This window comes from Scophthalmus maximus, chromosome 6 (genome assembly GCF_022379125.1).
Source record: "Scophthalmus maximus strain ysfricsl-2021 chromosome 6, ASM2237912v1, whole genome shotgun sequence".
Lineage (NCBI taxonomy): Eukaryota > Metazoa > Chordata > Actinopteri > Pleuronectiformes > Scophthalmidae > Scophthalmus > Scophthalmus maximus.
In genome coordinates, this window is record NC_061520.1 from 13,896,685 (window position 1) to 13,916,810 (window position 20,126).

The window sequence follows — 20,126 nt, forward strand, 5'->3', positions numbered from 1 at the left end:
CAGATTTCCCCTGCTATAACAATGCTAATTGTTTTTCATACCAAAGGGCCCCTTATATAAACCTGTACTTCCCTGAACAACGGTAGAAGCCCAATTAGAGGCAAACTCATTTGAGTCCCAGTGAAGCACCAACCACAAAATCAGTGGGCCCCATGTTGTCTATAGATACAAGCAAGAGTAATTTCCTTCATCCGCTCAGTGACAATTAAATTGATGAAACCACTAGGTACACAACTGCAACAACACACTTTGTTTTTGTTAACTTACCTGACCCAAGGGGACCAATGTATTTTCTTCTTTTATAAAATTAGCGAAGGTTTGCTTTCGTGTGTTGACACCCGGGGCTCGATTAAAGCCGTTCATGTTTCTGTTTGCATGTGCCGATTTTAATGTGCAGAAGGAGAGAAACCGAAGGAGCATGTCTGTGTTAATGTTTTACCTGATTGTGTCACTGATAATGATTTATGTCGCCACATATGAATACAATCTGTCCATCAGCGGTCAGACACCCGGCTCTGTCCTACTGAATGTGGACCCCAGTTAATCCTGGCACTGATTCCCCATGTTGGTTCCCCCTGTCTGCAGTCACTTTTTAACCCATCGGTAATCAGGCTGATGCTTTCCTGATGCTTGCTGGGAGATTTACAAATTCCCTGCTGGTTTATCCTATGTGAGTAATAAGCATGCACACATACTCGAGAGTAAGGCCATTGTGGCCGACATACAGATGTGAACTAATCTCATTCAGATGGACTTGGTTCTCTTTTCCCCATCTGCCCTTGTTTCTTTATTGTCTACCATGAGTCAAACAGAACCACAGCTCCTGGACATGTTGCCCAGTTGCTAGGCAGTGGTGAGTGTTTATTTTCTTGCAAACTCAACTTGTCATCATCTCCTGCTCTGCACAAGCAGTCCAGTCCTACTGTCTATTCCAAATAGTTTAGTTAAATGAATTAGTGATTTTTATTCTATTTTTATTTTTCATGTCACTTCAGAATCTCATTCAACAAAGCTGTCTACTTCCATTACCAGTGTGTAGGATCTGATGATGATGACTTGTGTACTATTTCACCAAGTCCATTTTCTAAATATTTAGTTTTCCACAACCTTTTGGGAAAAAACTTTCATTAACCTGTCCTTTCTTTCACAGCATATATTTGTGACATGTCATTGTAGGAAAATCCCAGGTGTAAATAATATTTTCTTAATATTGTCTGAATCCCATTTAGCGGCTTTATTTTCAGGGTCCATGGTGGCTCACTGTCACATTGAAATGTCTTACTAGGACTCTTCACTGGTGTGTGTGTGTGTGTGTGTATTATTAGTAAAAACAAAGTGTGTCCAGTCCTTAAGGGATTCTGAAAACATTCTTATTAGAGTACATGTGCTTGTACAGTTGGTAGCAGCCTTTAATGCCAGCTGGCAAGTATGAAATATTAAAGCCATATAGTGCAGTGCAGGACTGCTCTTCCTCTGCATATGTGTATGTACATTGTGGTACTAATAATGAGGATGATAGTATCCCTGTATATTCCTTAATTTACATTTTTTTTAAAAAACATTTTATGTCGTCATCTCATTTTACAGTTTCTGTTGGAGCAAGATGAACAGGCGAATCATTTGAGCTTCAGACAGATTGCACATGCTCTTGCTTGAATGCTGACAATACACACAGTCTGCCAGGGGCTAACATGTATTTGTATATATATGGTACAGAAAAAGAGCTGCAACCTATTTGTTAATCAAGCCAGCAGGGGCACAGGGTTATGTGTCAAACCTCACCTCATTTCTAACCATTGGCAGCCTCAGGTCCACTGAATAAACTCCAAAGGGCATGTTTACTACTTTCAGGAGAGCGTTTATGTTTGTATTTGTGTGAAGTCTCGAAAAATATGGTCTTGCAGTTTGACTCCAAACATATCAGAGGCTCCAGAGACCATTTTGACCTTCTATATCTCACTGTGTTGCTCTTCTCCTGAGTATTATAGCTAAATTATAAACTATTTATATCCTTCATCAGTGCTTTAACATAAGAGGTACATTGATAGAGGCAGAGTGGGTGTGTAGGGGTTCAAGAGAAGATGTTGCAATTTTAAGCATCTCAAGTAGAAGCATGCTTATCTTGTACATTTGATTTGTTCACAGCTAAATATTCTGTTTTTGTCAAATGTTGTGCACACTGCTCATTTCCTCTGAATCAGCCTGTACCCTAGTGTTTTCTATGAAAATCTGAGTTTCATTTCATATTGAAGGTATGAGGTGAGCCAGAGAGAGCATTTTTTCCTTACCTTTCTCCTCCTGCTTATCAGTACTGTCCACAGACTGTACGGTACATGGATGAGCACTTCATCAAAGTGTGGTGGATGTAAAATGGCGAATGTCACAATGTGTCTGCAGTGTTTCAACAGAATATCACCTTCACCCCTAGTGTCCAGACACATGCAGACCCCCCTACACTCACACCCCTTTTGTTACAAATGTGACCACACAGTACACACCTGACGTCACCTCTTGACTGTCGAACCTCTTGGATGCCTGTTAGAACTGTCTTCATTCCAAAGCAAACTGTTTGTTCTGCTTGATTAACCCGTCTGAGCTCATTGACCATGGAGGAGCTGACAGCTGTCTGTGGAAACTATCTTAGCTCACTCCTGCCCAGAGGCTTGGCTGTGCATGTGCATGCTGCATGCTGTGTGGTAGTGTATTTTGAGGGTCATCCCAGAAAGACTTCACCCTGGGCGAGTTCAAATGGAGAGTGCACTGACAGGCACCCCTGGGTGTGTGCATCTGTGTGTGCATGTAGTGTTAGATTCCTTGTGGCAGATGAGCTCTCTCTGGTCGCCTCAGGCTGTTAGAATAAAGAAAGTACTGGATGGAGAAGGGAAGAAAAAAAATCCCATCCTGTCAGTGCAAGACGTTTCCATTAAAATCTTAACAATGATAGACTGGCTTGTCTTGAAAGAAAAAGAGGGGGATAGGATGGCAGGTTCCTTCAGAGGTTAAGAGTTTCTTTGATGGTTCAACTGTGAAATCAAGACATCACTTTGTTACCATTTGAATTCAGACTACAAATAGAAATGACTGAATGTTACAGATACATAGGCAGAATGTCTGTAGGTATATGGTGAGAGAGAACAGTAGACTAGTCCAGAAGGAAAGTGAGCGATGAGGTAAGGCTGTGAGGTAAATGGATGGGGAGCAAGAACAAGGGTCCAGATGTGAGGCGGCCAAGCTGGCTGCCTGTTTACGTTTCTCTGCTAACAGGAGCGTATTTTTAACCTCTGCCTGTTTTTTGTTCTCTCTGCAGGTGCTGGGGAGTCAGGGAAGAGCACCATTGTGAAGCAGATGAAGTGAGTGACGACTAATTGTTTTTCTTTTCCTCCTAATCCCTGTCTGACAAAATAATATATTTTTAACAGCACTAGTAAATCTATCAGGAATATTCAACAGAGATCGATTTCAACATCTATTTCAGGATCATAAAGATAAATGGACAAATTATTTAATAATTATGATAAATGTGCAGCACAAATGTCATCCTGCGACAGAATCTCTTTCCTGGGTTTGAATCTTTGCCCTGGTCCTTTCCATGTAGTAATTGCACATCATAATACTATGTTTTCAATTGCCTCCATGTTCGCATGAATGATCATGTTTCATTAAAAAAATGAAAGAAAAAAGACAATTACATATTTTATATATATATATATGTATATATATATATATATAGAATTCTCATACACATGTTTTTATGCACATATCTTGGAAAACAGGTTGAAGCGCTGGAAAATTGAAACTCAAAATTTGCATAATTTGACAAAATGCAATAAAGAGACATAAATGATTGAATCATCAACTTACTTGCAGCAGACCTGAGTTTGGCTGTGACAGCTGAACAGAAATATCTGGGTTGTATTATTGCTAAGCTTGGTTTGCTTGTGTAAGGTTTTTAACTACAGACATACAACATGTATAAACTAAGTGGACTTTTTGCTGTTTTTGTTGTTCTTTCACTGAAAATGCCAAGTGAGACCAGACAGGAAGGATGTGGAAGAAATAGTCCATATGTGGGAGGGTTTATTTCAGCGCCACATCAGTTGAACAGTTAGATTAGCCGGAAACTGAAATTTGGCTTTTCACAATTTATTTATTAAAGATACAAATTATTTTTATATAAAAAAATATTTGAAAGGACTGTACAAAATTGTTCATTCTGACGGTTTGTTTATTGAAGAGATTGTTTACGATGTATGAACTGACATTGACAGTATGTTCTAAAAATTGGTTTACAAACAGTCGCAAAAGATGTGAAACTAAGAGGAGTACAAGCACTTTTTTTACATTGTCTTCTGTAGAACCTGAGCTCTGGTTACTGTGGACTGAAGCAGAAAGGAAACTGCTGGTTTCCTGGCTGTGAAGTACTCCTCTGAAACCGTCATTACCTGTCCTTTAAAACAAGGGTCGAGGAGATGGTGCTTAATGTGCATTTCCACATCCTGAATGGATGAATGAAAATGAACATTGTTAAGTTTCTAGCATTAGTGTTGCTGCACCGACTGAATCAATGTCACACATCATTCAGATGCAGTTTTCTAAAATCCACAAACAATTACTGAACTCCTACATATATGTTTGATGATATATCACCATCATAAGGGCATACACCCAACACACTTTTTTTTTTTTTGCTGTATGCACTTTTTAGCCTATTGTTTTAATATACCAGCTTGGGCCACTCAAACATATCTGAATATACGTATTTCCCTGAAGATATTTTCAATTTGCCGTAGAGGGAATACCAGCCCTTGATCTGGTTCACTTTAATGGAAAGTAGTTATTGACCAGTCATGAATGAAACTGTTGAAACTGTTCACTGAAAAAAAAGAAGACAACACCTCTGTCGTTGCTGATGTAGGAGTAGGAGGGAAATAGAGAACAAACAATTAACAGACAACAAACATTAGTTAGTATATTAGACCTAAAGTGTAACCCCTCAGTCCTAAACTAGACTCAAAGACAACCGTACAAGCAATTTGTTTTTTCTGCCTTCTTTTTTTTTATATTATCAGATAATAGATTGCAGACTTAGAATGTGAGGGATTTCCCTATTCAAAAGTATGACAAAAGAATAATTATCTTGCAAAAATGTGTTCTGTAGAAAAGAAGTTGACTTCTAGACACGATAATATATTGTGACAGAAAAAATTTATGACTTGTGCTTCCAAGAAATGTGACAGCCACAGCATATGACATCATTTATGATGGGTTTTCAATTTAATCCAGTTTTAGAGTTTTATTGAAAATTTCCCCCGGTTGACTCGCGGCCTGCAAGTTATTTTTAAAACAACAGTAATGAAATATTTAAATGAGAGGAAGCAGCTCACAAAGTCTGTGTGATACAATCAGCATCAGTGTTTTCACTTGTGTTTTCAAAACCACTGAACAGATATTTGTAAAACTTGAACGTTACGCCACGAAAGGAATGTATTTGTACTAGATGTAGAAATTGCCTTCATTTTGCCACTTAAAGATCTCTTGGCTTTTTTAATAAAACTTAAAAAGTGAGGTGTAAAAACAAGTATAGTATGTAGCCAAACATACCACAACTGTCTCCACCAACACAAAGTTGTGGTTAATTAACACTTTGTAAAACAAAAGTTTGCAAAAGTCGACAAAAAAATATTTTATGAACTCATTAAAAGTATTGGTTGTATGGGAAACCGTGTGGGCTTTTTGTCCTTTTGGCTGCACCTCACAGTGCCTCACAGTGGGCTCACTTGCATTTTAATGAGGTCCCATTCAGCACATCACACAACCAATAACCACCATGGCAGTGACAGGCCAGTGCAGGTCATTCTGTTTGGTTCCCATTCCCAGTTTTTCAACCACATGACTCTTTCTCTTCGTTTCACTCTCCACAGCTCCAAAAGCAAGTAAATATTTGTTTTACTTTCCTCTAGAGGTACAAAAAAACGCCTGCATTTTCCCAGTGCATCGGCCCAGTAGTGTTCTGATTTGTGATCAGACAGAAGGGACTAGAACCCTATAGACTTTTATAAATCTGATGAAATATTAATGAATATGACTTAATCTTAATTATTGCAGCATGGATTTGGTTTACTGTGATTGTATTAACTTTTATGGAATCAAAAAATGTGGCATGATAATCTGGATGTTGCCTTCCTAACTCCTTTATCCAATTCATACACACAATGATTCATACACTCACTCACAGACTGGTATAACCAGGGGTGATTTTGAGTTCAATGCCTTGCACAAGGACACTTTGACATGAAACAATCTACGTTCTGATTAGTGGATGACCCGCTCTATCTCCTGAGTCACGGCAGCTCACTAATAATACAGAGGTGGCTGTTAGTAATAACCTCAGTATTATGTTTTATTGTCAAGTTGAAAATTCAACTTGTACAGTATTTGCATTGGTTATTGTCTTTTTTTTTTAACAGCCTCCCTCCCTCTGTTCTGTTTTCAGGATCATTCACGAGGATGGATACTCAGAAGATGAGTGTAAGCAGTACAGAGCAGTGGTCTACAGCAACACAATCCAGTCCATCATGGCCATCATCAAAGCCATGGCCAACCTCAAGATCGACTATGAGGAACCTGCTAGAGCGGTAGGTCTTTTACAATAAAGATGTTTCTGAAATGTGTAAACGTTTACCATTGTCACCCTCTGCAAAGACAAGATGTAAAGTGAAATGATGTTTGGAGTACTTCAATGGAGAAGATAGTTTTACTTTGTGGTGGGCTTGACGTGATGGTATAACCAAATGATTGCTGGTGTTGACCTTAGTTGACATTGTCCATGTTTGCCATTCAAAGTTTGCCATTTAATTCACTGTCTGCCATTGTATGTGACTGTTGTTTCCAGGACACTGCACCTGTTGATGTAAGAGATGGATTGAATACAGTGCAAAGATGATTGTGTGATGGCCCAGGGCCAGTGAGACATAAACTTCTGCCTGTTGATGGAGCCATCAATAGTGCAATTATTCCAATGATGGATACATAAAATATCCACCATGTCCACTTCTGTCTGTGGACATGAGCTGTTCAGCACAAACCTCAAGAATGAAAACATTACTGTGTACATATGATGATACTATTAGTTAAGAAAACCATACATTTAAATCATTCATTCACAATCAAGATGCTTGTAGTTAATGTATATTTTTCAATTTGGTTTTTTTGGACTCTCTACTCTTAGTATTTTACAGTTTGTGATACAATTCATTCAGGGCCACTATTTCTGGGCATTGTAGGTAGATTATTGTCAATGTGGAAACAGACTTCTTCCTGCAGATGCTTATCAGTGTTGTCTCATGCAGAAATGTCTCTTTTGTTTGTGATACCTGTCTAATAGTGCATGCATGTGTATGTGTCTGTCTTTGTTCATCAGGACGATGCCCGCCAACTGTTTGCCCTGTCAGCAGCAGCGGAGGAGCAGGGCATCCTGCCAGAGGACCTGTCCAACGTCATCCAACGACTGTGGGCCGATAACGGCGTCCAGAGTTGCTTCACAAGGGCCCGAGAGTACCAGCTCAATGACTCCGCCGCCTAGTGAGTGCTTCAGTAACACAAAATAACATCAACGTTATGGTGTGAATAATTTTTGTTCGGTACAATAAAGCTGCACATAGTTCTGCTCTGAATGACATGGTGACGGGACTATAGGTGTCTAAAGTAATTACATCTTACACAGATGCATTGCCTTTGGGACTGAACTTGTCGTGTTGTATGTTTACACAGCATGTGGAGAGGCGAGGAACGTGTGATAAGAGATGTCAACATTTTTAAATAATGACGGCAGTCAGTCACTGTCTCCCAACTTCACCATCATGTTGTCTAAATGTAAAATAATGACATTCTAATGATATAGCTTTGAATAACAATCAAAATTCAATGTGTCACTTTGGAGCAAATTGATCACAGTTTTACATAACAAGTAAAGCTGAAAAACTTGAAAAATCATGTTTTTTAAATCAATGATTGCATTGATTTAAAAAAATCATCATCACATCAGGGAATTAAAGTTAATGCTTATTTCGTTGGTCCTTTGATTTTGTTCATATTTTTGAGGGAAAGGACTGACCTACCTACAACTTGCTCTACAATATCTGTGCTTGTGATTGTTACTTTTCATCTGTTTTCTGATTTCATCGGCACATTGCTCTTCTCTTTGCTTTTCTAGTTCAAACATTTCCCCCTGTGCTGGATTCCGCTTTGTTGTTTCTCACATTGTTAAAATGTCAACAATACTACTTCTCTGTGCATCCTCACATTGAGAAGGAATCCTCGTAGAGCAGCTGCAGTTATTTCTTGAGAGGCCATTACTGATTTGTTTAACCAGTGGCTTTTACATTTGAGACATGTCGAGCTGCTAATCTGCGGCAACGCTGCCAACATCAGCCGCAGGTCTTAATTACCTTAATAACCCTCATGTCTGAGTGCTCCGTTTGTTGGCCATATGCACCAGTATAATAACAAGGAGAGGAGGAGGTAATTGTGAGCGCTGCTGGTAAGAGGTGAGAGCTGGTTATCACTCTGACCCTTAGGGATTCACCGCTTCTCTGAAATGGAAATCCAGAGAAAAACGGACGGCTTCACGGCCTCCTTCACCACCAGCCGATTGCAAACAGCAGCGGCATGCGCAGTGATATTGACAATACTCCTGATTGTGTTGTAGACGGTCAGGTGAGCATCAATTGTTTCTCAAATTTATTGCTTTGCGGTCAAGGCAGTATTTAACTTCCAAGGGGAGTAATATTGTACTCTGTTTGTGTTGGCCACTGTAATCATAACTTCTACATCTCTGCTGCTTTACTGCTCTTGTTGAAGCCAAGGGATCTGGAAGCAAACTGCACAAACACAGCCCCATGTTTACTTTCTGGGAGAGTGGAGTAAGGCTGTGCAAAAATATTCAGATGACTATTGCAATATTTTTTTCCATGATAGTTCAGTGTTTCTGCAACATTAATTTTCTGGCAGTAGCCCATTGCTTGACACCAAATCCTCATCATCCTTGTCGGTAACTCTCCTCTTGTCAGGTCATCAGCTTTACTCCGAGAGTGACTCCGATTAGTATCGGCCAACCGTTTAATTCATTTCTACTTATGCTCATTATTTTAAATATGATGTTTAGAGGCAAGTGCATATCAGTTCAGTGTGTTTACTCTTAAGTCACACTGTGCAATGTAAATATTTTTTCTTGAAAATTGGAAATTAAAATTTTGAAATGAGTAGTTTTGGTGCGATTTGTCTGCTAAGTTATACAATATAACGTAATGTACATATTAGACTATCAAGTTGTATTTTCAGCTCAACACAGCCCTGGAGTGGACGACGTATAGCGTTAAATGATGGCTCTGTAGAGCTCTGAGCGAGGCGGTTGCTGTAACAGAAGAATTAATGAGTCTGGCACTAGACCATAATCCATGTCTGAGCACAAGCTGAGAGCCAGAGAAAGGAAGGGAAAGAGAGAGCGAGAAGGCACAGCTCACATTAACAGAGATCTCTCCTCTCTCATTGTCTTGGTTCGATAGAAAGGAACATGGACTATTCACTCTGAAAATAGTGAATCCAGCTGACGTTATTTGAGGAAACGAGCCTAACTTTTCACGTCTGTGTGTATAAAAAAGAAATGGTTTCTCCCTGTGCTGTAATTGTTCTGTATGCAACAATATTTGCCGCCTCTGGGATGCACAAGACTACAGTGGTTTCTCACTAACTGTGTAATAGTTCCTTACTCCAGTAGACTAAAATAAACATGGCAAGGTAAGAGTGTGAGCTGAACAAATTCAATTAATCTTCCAGGCTTATAAATCCGATGGCTAAATCAGGCAGAGTTATAGTATCTGATGTGTGGAGTGGACTACAAAAGCAGCCTAAATCTCTCTCTCTCTGTAGGGAGCAGGATTATGATTAAACTGTCAGACACGTGGCATGAAGTAGTGATGTGAAGGCTCTGATATCTACACTGTGGCCAGAATGGGATTACATCGAGCACCAACGCTTTGTTTTTCAACACTCTTATTCTCTGTAGTTGTATAATGTTGAAAAATTGACAGACGGTTTCCCTTTAGCTTGCTTTGTGTCCCATTGTAATATTGTGTAAAAGTTGAATGCCTTTATCAGGCTACAGCATAGACTGTATATAAATAAAATGGATGTAGTCACCGTGTCCGTAAAGTGAAGTCAATTAGGCAGTGCCTAAAACCTGTATCCTCTGAAATGACCAACAGAGGGCGACTCCAGTGGTTGCCAAAAGATGTCCGTCTTTACTGAAATCAATCAGAAAATTACTATTCAGTTGATTTATAACATCAGTAAAAAAAAAAATCTTAGGAGTTTATGGTCTCAAGTCTTATTCAATACAGCATGATTTTCATGCTGTAATTATGGTCCCATTTAGAGTAGATGATAAAACACTGAATACAGCCTGATTGACAGCTGGTAATGTCCAATAGGTGCAGGTCACAGGTGTAAATGGAAGTCGAGTGGACGAGCTATAGCCCCCCCCCCCCCCCCCCCCCCCCCCACACACACACTCCTCCAAATCTGGTTTCTTCTGGTTTCAAAAAAAGAAGATGGCACTGGGCAAAATGCTAAACTCAAGGCTTCAAGACAGAAGTTCACAAAACAATGTGTGCTGCCTCTAAAGCCATTTTAAGTGCTTCAAACAAAAGTCACTGTCTTTTGCACGTAACCATTTGAACAAACCGCTCCGCTGCAATCAGTGTCAGCAGCAACCAGTTGACAAGGATCACTAATAGAATTTAACACACTTACAACTCCCAGAACACTCCCTCCTCATGTTCTTTACGTGTTTCAGCCGACACTGACTAATTAGTCAGAGTCGTGGTTAAATTACAATCAGTAATTTAACCACGACTCTGTGTTGTTGTAAAAGAGAAGTGGTGATCTTTAGTCTCTAACTATGAGGAAACGGAGTGACTGTGTGAACTGTCATGGAGTCAAGAGGTAAAGAAGCTGTCTTATGTTGATCTATGACATCACGCTGACTCCCCATGTAATGTGATTATAAACTGTCAGCGCCTCTGTTTGTCTCGAGTCTGTGTGAAGTAACAGATGAGGCTTTTCACCTGAAGCGACCTTCCCTTACACCACAACAGTCTTGATTTCATACTTATGTAATATGTGTGTGTCCTCCCACCAGTTACCTGAATGACCTGGAGAGGATAGCCAAGTCCGATTACATCCCCTCACAGCAAGACGTGCTGCGGACCCGAGTCAAGACCACTGGCATCGTGGAGACACATTTCACCTTCAAGGACCTGCACTTCAAGTAAGACAGTTTTTACCATCTGCTTAAGCTCAATTTGTGAAACACTACTCACACTATTTGAGATTCAGTCACCACGTCAGCTCATATTGTGCAGTTCACAATTTCATTTCAACTACAAAAGCCTGCAACCGACTAATTCACTCACTTGGTCGGCCCCCTTATCCCGCTGAGCCGCTGAGCAAGTCCTGTACATAACAGCCAAGGTGGGCCGCCTTCTCCATGTAGCAACCCCCTTTACTCATTTGCTTGTATGAAATAAAAAGAAGCAGTGGTTCTCTTTGACACACTGAGTCTATTGTTCAGACCGTCCTCCAGAAACGACATGAGGACGAGGTTGGGCTCAGCAGGGAGTGCCGATTATTTGATCAGGCTTATGCTCACCACCTGAAGAGTACCAACGTGTTTTGTTTTGAATTGTTCTGACAGTTTTCTGAAACACGCTGCGTGTGTAGATTCACTCAACAAGCATGTTTATGAATGTGCCACTGCATGATTTAAAGATAACATTACTCAAACTTTGAAATCTTTTAAAAACAAAAATGTTTAGCTGCGAGTACAAAGTATTTCACTACAATAACGACTGATTTTACCAACTGAGGAACATTGATCAGCGCATGTGCATGATAATACACTTTGATGTGTGTTTTTTGGAAAAATTTATTTCGGAAAACTAACTCTTAATTATTATTATTATTATTTGCAATGTTCCTCAGAGTATAAATGATTTGTAATTGTGTTATTAATGGTATTTTCTTCATTGTTAAAATAAAATCTGGACCTTGTAGTCACCCCTCCAGCCACACACACATCCGTTGGAGACATTAGTCACCACTAAGGCTTTAGTGGTGACTAATGTCTCCAACGGACAGAGCAAATTGTTTTTAAAATATCCAAGATATATACTGGGGAAAAAAAGCTTTCGGTCAGACTTCACTCTAACTACATTATCGAGGGAGTTGAAATGAAAATGTGTGTGTGCGTTTGCCTCTGTGTCTGCTGTGTTTCTTTGTATGAGTCTCCTTTAATCCTCCTATTTATGTCCTGATATATTTTATTACTTTGTAGAAGACATAAACCAAATTCAACCATCATGTGTTTACCTCCAGCAGTCTCTTCAGCTCGGTGCTGCCGTGATATATTTCACTAATGTAAGCGGGGCTGGTCTGTCACTGTTATAATGAGCTCTTGGAACTCAGCCTAAAGCTGAGCTTGTCCCTGACAGCTGACGTTCGTCTTAACCAACCAAATTCTGCAAAATGAAAAACTGCTTCACAGGAAAACAAGGTGTGATTAAAAAGTGTGTTGCCTCCAGAAGCTACAAATGGTTACGCTCTCAGTTTTGAGATGGAGGAGATGTTCAATCTGGCTCCAGATAGGTTGAGCATCCTCTCATCCATCGAGGTGCCCTCCATCTTCATGAATAAGTCATATAGGGTCTTAGTGAAAAAACCTGCTGCCGCTGCCATGTCTAAAACCTGTCTTAATGCTGCCTGTTACCACAGCAACTGCACTGTACTAAAATGCCAACAAATGCCAGGAGGATGACGAGGCATGTGCAGCGATCACCCTGTCCAGAAGAGAGGAAGCTGCAGAGATGTATTCACAGGAAAGAGGGAGGGAGAGCACAGATGCGTTACCTTGAAGCTGCTTGGCCTGTTACATTATAGATAGTGTTGTTTCTCCTGTGCACAGACCCATCCGCTCTCTCCAAAAAAAATCAGAAATGTTTATTGTGTGTGTGTGTGTGTGTGTGTGTGTGTGTGTGTGTGTGTGTGTGTGTGTGTGTGTGTGTGTGTGTGTGTGTGTGTGTGTGTGTGTGTGTGTGTGTGTGTGTGTGTGTGTGTGTGTGTGTGTGTGTGTGTGTGTGTGTGTGTGTGTGTGTAGGATGTTTGATGTTGGAGGCCAGCGGTCAGAGAGGAAGAAGTGGATCCACTGCTTCGAGGGAGTCACAGCCATCATCTTCTGTGTTGCCATGAGCGCTTACGACCTGGTCCTGGCTGAGGATGAGGAGATGGTGGGTGAAGCCTCTTCTCCTTTTTGATTTGAAAACAATAACTGCACATTCATTTCACTGCCCACTCCCAGGGTAATTCTCAAATGGGGAGGGAGCTTGGCGTTCCAGTGAAACTCATTTCCTTTATGTGCCCTAGTTGTGCTCTTTAATAATCTCTTTATCTGCACGTTTGCGCGCGTCCCACCCAGAACCGGATGCATGAGAGCATGAAGCTGTTTGACTCCATCTGCAACAACAAGTGGTTCACGGAGACGTCCATCATTCTGTTCCTGAACAAGAAGGATCTGTTCGAGGAGAAGATTGCCCACAGCCCTCTGACCATCTGTTTCCCTGAGTACACTGGTACAGTATGAATGTCTCCACACAAAAACAGACCAGCGCTGGCTGATTTACAATTTTTCATGATTGTATTGTTTGTCCTTTTACAGACACCTGATTGACAAAAATGCAAAAATTAAACCTCAAAATATCTAGATAAACTCAAGTAAAATATTCTGTTTAAATGCTGCGATACTTCCGTTTGTTTCACGTTCTTTGTCCTGAAACTAAATCATAAAACAAGCTAAAGTCATGTATTAGATACTCTTTATACTCTGTATTAGTAAACTTCTGAAATGGGTCTCTATGGAGCAGAAACAACTGAAACTGCGTCATTTGTCACATTATACTTTTTTTTGTTGTTGCTTGTTTTCATTGTATTCATTCATTGAGCTCTTTTTTCCCCTCAGGTCCCAATAAATACGAGGAAGCCCAGGCTTACATCCAGACCAAATTCGAGGACCTGAACAAGAAGAAGGACACCAAGGAAATCTACACCCACTTCACCTGCGCCACTGACACCAAGAACGTGCAGTTTGTGTTTGATGCCGTCACCGACGTCATCATCAAGAACAACCTGAAGGACTGTGGCCTCTTCTGAAAACACACCTGAGAGAGCGTCAAGGTGCGTTCAGAGAAATAACTCAGTGATTCAGCTCTAACAAGTCATAAAATAGAGCCAGTTTTGAAATGACTGATTTGTGTGTGTGTGTGTGTTTTTTTGCTCCATTAGATTACTTGAACAGTACTGACGACCATAACGATGGGGAACATACACACGTCATGAATGACTGCACTGGCCAACCACGATTTCTGCTTTGATCTGCTTTTTATAAAAACACCTAAGAGACTGAAAACTCGACGGGCCTTGCAGAATTTCAACAATTGCTGATTCACTCGCTCGTGTTGTTAACTCTTTGGGCTATGACCACAGAAAAATCTACATTTATTTTGTATTTTCGTTCTTTTTTTTTGTCTCTTCTTCTTCTTTAATTTCAATTTTTAGAGGAGGCAAAGGAAACTTTTTCTATATAAATGAATTCATTTTACTTTTAGAGATTCTGATGTGCAAATAATTCAACTTTTAATCACATGAAGCTTATTTTTTAAAAGATGAAGCACAGGCATGGACAGAAAATATGATTGAAAGAGGAAAGTGCTTTTTTTTATAATGTTTACATACGTTCATCATTCATAGCCAGACCGCATATTGTCCTGCATGACTCGACAATGCAAATATTAGCTCAGTAATCTGCACAAATTATCTAACATTCCTACAAAATAGAAATAAAAATATTAAAAAGTTAAAAAAGAAAAGAAAAACACGGCTTCACATGCAGGCAGAAATTAAATCCTAACTGATATTTAAAGTATGTGTGTACCTAACATTCTTTCACTTTTTTATAGAAGTACCACATCTGTTGCAGTTTGTTTGTGCCTTGACTTCTGTTTACAACCAATTCCTAGAGATGCTTTCAGTACCGTCTGACCTACTGTGCGCCTTTTACGTTTTCTGCCTAGCAACCTCTGAATATGTAGTGATTATTAATGAGAGACGAAAATCTAATTCAGAAAAAAGGTTAGTGTTTTTGGTATATATTAAAATGCTTTGAAAGTCCTATATGATTTAATTTAAATAAAAGTAGACATCACTTGACTCTTGTACACTTGATTTTTCCTTTTTTTTCTTTTTTTCCTTGTATATTTTACCGCAGCATTCTTTAACTTTTGGTGGTGTGAATACTCTGACCGCGTCACACGTTTGTCTTTGTCGTTGTTTCACAGAGGAGGATTAGATTAACAAATATAAATACGATCAAAATCCTTGTGGTTCCCCCAAAAATCCAAAGAGATTTGGAAAATGTAAGGGAATTGATGAGAACAGATCTTCTAACAGTGGATCATTCATTCATGGAGCTGGAGAGTGAGCAGATTTCACTGTTGCAGACAGTTCCAGTCATCACATCCTTAACCGTGTAGGAAGGAACACATTTATCAAATAAACAGCTGTAGTGTTTAGTTGCCGTAAAAGATGTAACACTCTTGAATGTCTATCGTGCGACTACAGTGTGATATGCTCGTCCTCATAAATTGTCCTTGTGTAAATGTTTCCTTTTTTTTATAATTCTTTTTTTATTGGCATTCATCATCAAGACCAACATTATATGCATTCCAGATATTGTATATACACATCATATATTCATGTTCGTCACAATTATCAAAGTCATATTTTTGTGTGTATATACATATAGCAACAAAACACTAAAACAAAACAAAAACAAAACAAGAACACTATGAACAGTCAGGGAGTGATAGTTCCTTAACAAGCTGATCATTGATTTGTGAAAGCAAAATCAGGCAAAATGTTTCTTTTTAAATAAAGCTATCGTCATTCGCTGGTATTGAACTAAAACTGCACAGACGCTTGTGTCCCATGTATAGTCACTGTAGGATCGAACACTCAGGTCAATTAAAGAACTGTAATTTTGTTAGGAAGAAATTATTTTAATAATAATTATTATAGCGCAGGATTATTGAGGCTTTTTTTGCACATGATGCAATGAAGATTTTAGACGAGCCGATGGCGCCATCTAGTGGACACTTGCGGTGCAAGCCATTAATTACTTGGTAAAGCCTCATTCTGCTCAGTTAATTTCAAAACTATGACTCAGACGCATGTAAAACAAAACAAAGAAAAGATTTTCTCAAAACAGACGCGTTAACTTGCTGCGGCGGAATTTGATGAACAAACGGCCGCTGTCAGTGAGGCTGAGGGACAAACTGTCGTCACTGCTGTGTTCAGTCGGGGCAGGTGTTTCCAGGGTCTTGCTCACCTTAGTGGTCCGTCACAAGGAGAGAAAGACACCTTCAGTTAATTAAGACATGCCAAGTGACGAACAACGAAACTGGAAATGTTCTCATTCAGTTCAGACCATGTTCAATGCTTCGCCTGCTCTTGGTTCTGATGCAGGAGCATGTGAAGTCCCGATCTGTCACCGATAAGACAGTGAGTGAATGATGGTTCTGTTTGCTTAATGAGACCCTAACCCTAACCCTCACTCACATGTATGACGGCAGCAAGATGCTGTTGTCACACTAAATGTTCACTCACTAAACCAAACCTCTGAGTAAAGAGAAATCTTATATTGTTTTGTCTTCCTGTCATTAGCAAAATAAGTAAGTACATGAACCTCCACTGGCTGTTGTTTTCACCAGGACAGTGAGCACAGGACAGCCTAAGAGGGTTGTTGGGGTTAAGGCACACACACACACACACACACACCATTTACCTTAATTGCAACATCCTTGGTCTGCAGCCCGAGGTTGTGTGTCATTACCGCTCTGTCATAATTTTCTGTCCAAAAACCATGATCTGAATTAAATGACTGAATAGGGACATCATGCAGTTTGTGCGGCTAACCACTGCATGTATATGCTACGCAGGAAAACAGTGAAGGATTCAAATGGAAAGAACTAGGATGCTAAACGAGGGGATGTATCAGTTCCCATGGCTGTGAGTGTTAGGGGCGAAAAGGGTGTTGCATAATTTCATTGAATTCCAATTCCTTGAATCCTTCAGCTGTACTTTCTCTAGGGGGCACTGAAGTTCTACAACCCTTCCATCCATCCTGTCAGAGGCACAAAGCAACTCAAATTGAACTTCTAACTGTGAAAGATGTTCTTTAATGTTGTATTTTAAAAGAAAGACAATTTTTAATCTGCCTTTACAGATTTCTTGTTTGTTTGTTTAAAGCTTTAAACGTATTTCCTGCCGACTACGAAGTTTGATGTTTGTGATTAAATTTTAGCTGAATGACACTGAGGCTATGAAATCATGACGACAATCACTGACTCATCTATCTGAAGAAGAGCGTTGGGGTCCAAACGTCACTTTGGGCAAATAAAATCCTTTGACGGGATCTTTTAGGTGTGCGGATCTTCTCTTTCAAACCTTCTGTGATATTTTGTTGACCCAGCAGCCATCCAGAAATGTTTTTACTGGATGTGCGTGTTCTTTCCCCATTCTTTAATTTTTTTTAAAAATTTTAACAGTGAAAATTCAATTATAAAATCTGCTGCACAAAATCACATAATTGTGGAACACAACAGATCAGGGCGAGGACTGCACGTCACGACACTTGAGACGGATGAATGAAGTGTGAAAAGGCACTCAGCCTTAATGGCAGTCGCCACTGCAATATGTAGGACTCTGATGTCAAGAGAAAACTGCTGATCATTATAAAATCAAGTACGGATAAGAGGGGGAGTAAACAATTCACCAGAGACCCTAATGGACATGGACTGTGTTCACAAACTAACAGGGTAATTAAATCCATTAGGCATTTTGGAAAAGCAGAGATGCTCAGGATAAAGGTCGGCCTCCGTAGAAAATTTGAAAGAATCACAATTCCATTAGCAGCCCAGTGTAATTACTTAACGCACAGTATGGAGGGTGTAGGGGCTGGTGGATTTTAGAGTGGAGGGCTTTATGAGGCACCGCCCTTAATGGTGTCTTTTAAAAAGACACGATTCAGAGGAACCTGCAGTTTTCATACTGTAGCTTATGTTAAAGCTTTACATGAAAATACTGTACATGTAAGGACTATACAGACAATACAGTACGGAAAGATCCTGGTAGTCAAACCTGAACTGTTTATAAATGAGCCACAGAAAGTGAGACTTAAAACGTGATCAAGTTTATCACACTCTCACTATCACTGACATTATTCCCAGTATCTCGTTCACCCGCTGGCTTTGCTCACGTTGCAGTTGTGCTCCTGGGTCCTGCTGGCGTAGAGCAGGTTTGAACATGCCACACGAGCCTCTATGTTAATGTCCAACTTTGCAGTGCAGAAGAATCTGCACTTCAACAGTAAGCCATCACATCTGGATCGCTCTCCATCAGGGATGAATGTCCAACACTCTGTAAGCCCGTCACATTTGCATGAACGTCCATCCACTGAATAGTGTTGAATGGAAGGTCGAGGGCTCAGTGCACACACGAACACACACACACTAACACACACACACACTAACACACACACACACACACACTGCAGATCACTACATTAACATTGTGTTTACACTCAGACTCAGTGATTTACAACTCAAGCCAACAGTGGAACAAGCCTTAGTTAACTTACTCAAGTTACAAAGGTTTGGATTTCTTGCGACGTAACTTTAAAAAATATAAAAGATGAGAAGTGTTAGTTTAAAAAAAACCAATCATAATATGAATATTTGTTTTCTTAGTTTCCTGTCAGATAAAAGTTCATAAGTTGAGGCTCTTTGAAGTTTTTGGAATATTGTGATTTTGAAATGAATCTGCAGATGAATCAGCCATGACAATAACCATTAGTTGCAGCCATGCAACATGGTGTACTACATAATACAAACTAAAAAAACATTTTTGAGCTTCAAGGGAGAGAAAAAAAACATCACTCAAGTGACCTGATCATTTTTTATTCAATGATCTTAGGATGTGTTTTATATTTCTACCCAGTTCAACAACAGACATGAAGTGAAATGAGGCACAGGGCCAGTGTTTTCTAAAGGCAAGTGGAGAAGGAGATGCAACGAGTTCTGCAAAATGAGCCTGAGCTCAGTTCCCTCATCACTTGAGTTAGGAAACCGAAAGGAGGAGAAGAAGGAACATGTTCACATCTATACTGTCACCCTGACAACCATTTTTATTTTATCATGCCCTAATATAGGGGCTGCACGGTGGTGTAGTGGTTAGCACTTTCGCCTCACAGCAAGAAGGTTCTGGGTTCGAATCCCGGTTCAACCAGGGCCTTTCTGTGTGGAGTTTGCATGTTCTACCCGTGTCTGCGTGGGTTCTCTCCGGGTTCTCCGGCTTCCTCCCACACTCCAAAGACATGCAGAATGGGGTTAGGTTCATTGGAGACTCTAAATTGCCCGTAGGTGTGAATGTGAGAGTGAATGATTGTCCGTATCTGTATGTGGCCCTGCGATAGGCTGGCGACCTGTCCAGGGTGAACCCCGCCTCTCGCCCAATGTTAGCTGGGATTGGCTCCAGCGACCCCCCGCGACCCTTAAATGGATAAAGTGGTAGACGATGAATGAATGAATGAATGCCCTAATATAAACAGCTAAATTATTCAAGAAAGGACATTCAAAAAAAAATCCTTTGTTGGTCTAACATCAGCGCAATAAGGGTGCGCATACAGTATTTCCCTTTGCACATACTTTCATATATTTTCCTATTTTATATATATAATAGGTTTTTACCTGTTGCTCTTGTACTTTAGTTTCCTGTCTCTAGTACAGCACTAGCTTTTCAAATTTCGTTTTGCGATGCACCTCTGACGGTGAGTGTCTGTCGGCGGGAGATGAGCGCCGTCAGCCTCCTGCGCTCTGATTGGCTCGTTGGCTCGCCGTGAGTGGCTGTGAAAAGGACGACGCTCAAACGTTCACTCAGCACATCTGCGACCGGTCGGACTCGGA

At 40.1% G+C, this 20,126-nt stretch overlaps 1 protein-coding gene across 1 annotated transcript in view; it reads left to right on the forward strand.

Annotated features, from left to right (window-relative positions):
* LOC118309080 (guanine nucleotide-binding protein G(i) subunit alpha-2) overlaps positions 1–15,315 on the forward strand; it is a 47,649-nt gene extending 32,334 nt beyond the window's left edge. The window contains exons 2-9 of the mRNA XM_035630771.2: positions 3,308–3,350; positions 6,494–6,635; positions 7,421–7,581; positions 11,198–11,326; positions 13,211–13,340; positions 13,529–13,682; positions 14,069–14,283; positions 14,392–15,315. Coding sequence (XP_035486664.1) covers positions 3,308–3,350; positions 6,494–6,635; positions 7,421–7,581; positions 11,198–11,326; positions 13,211–13,340; positions 13,529–13,682; positions 14,069–14,259 — 950 coding nt within the window. The 3' untranslated portion in view covers positions 14,260–14,283; positions 14,392–15,315. The remainder of the gene's footprint in view (positions 1–3,307; positions 3,351–6,493; positions 6,636–7,420; positions 7,582–11,197; positions 11,327–13,210; positions 13,341–13,528; positions 13,683–14,068; positions 14,284–14,391) is intronic.
* Positions 15,316–20,126: the final 4,811 nt, after the last annotated feature.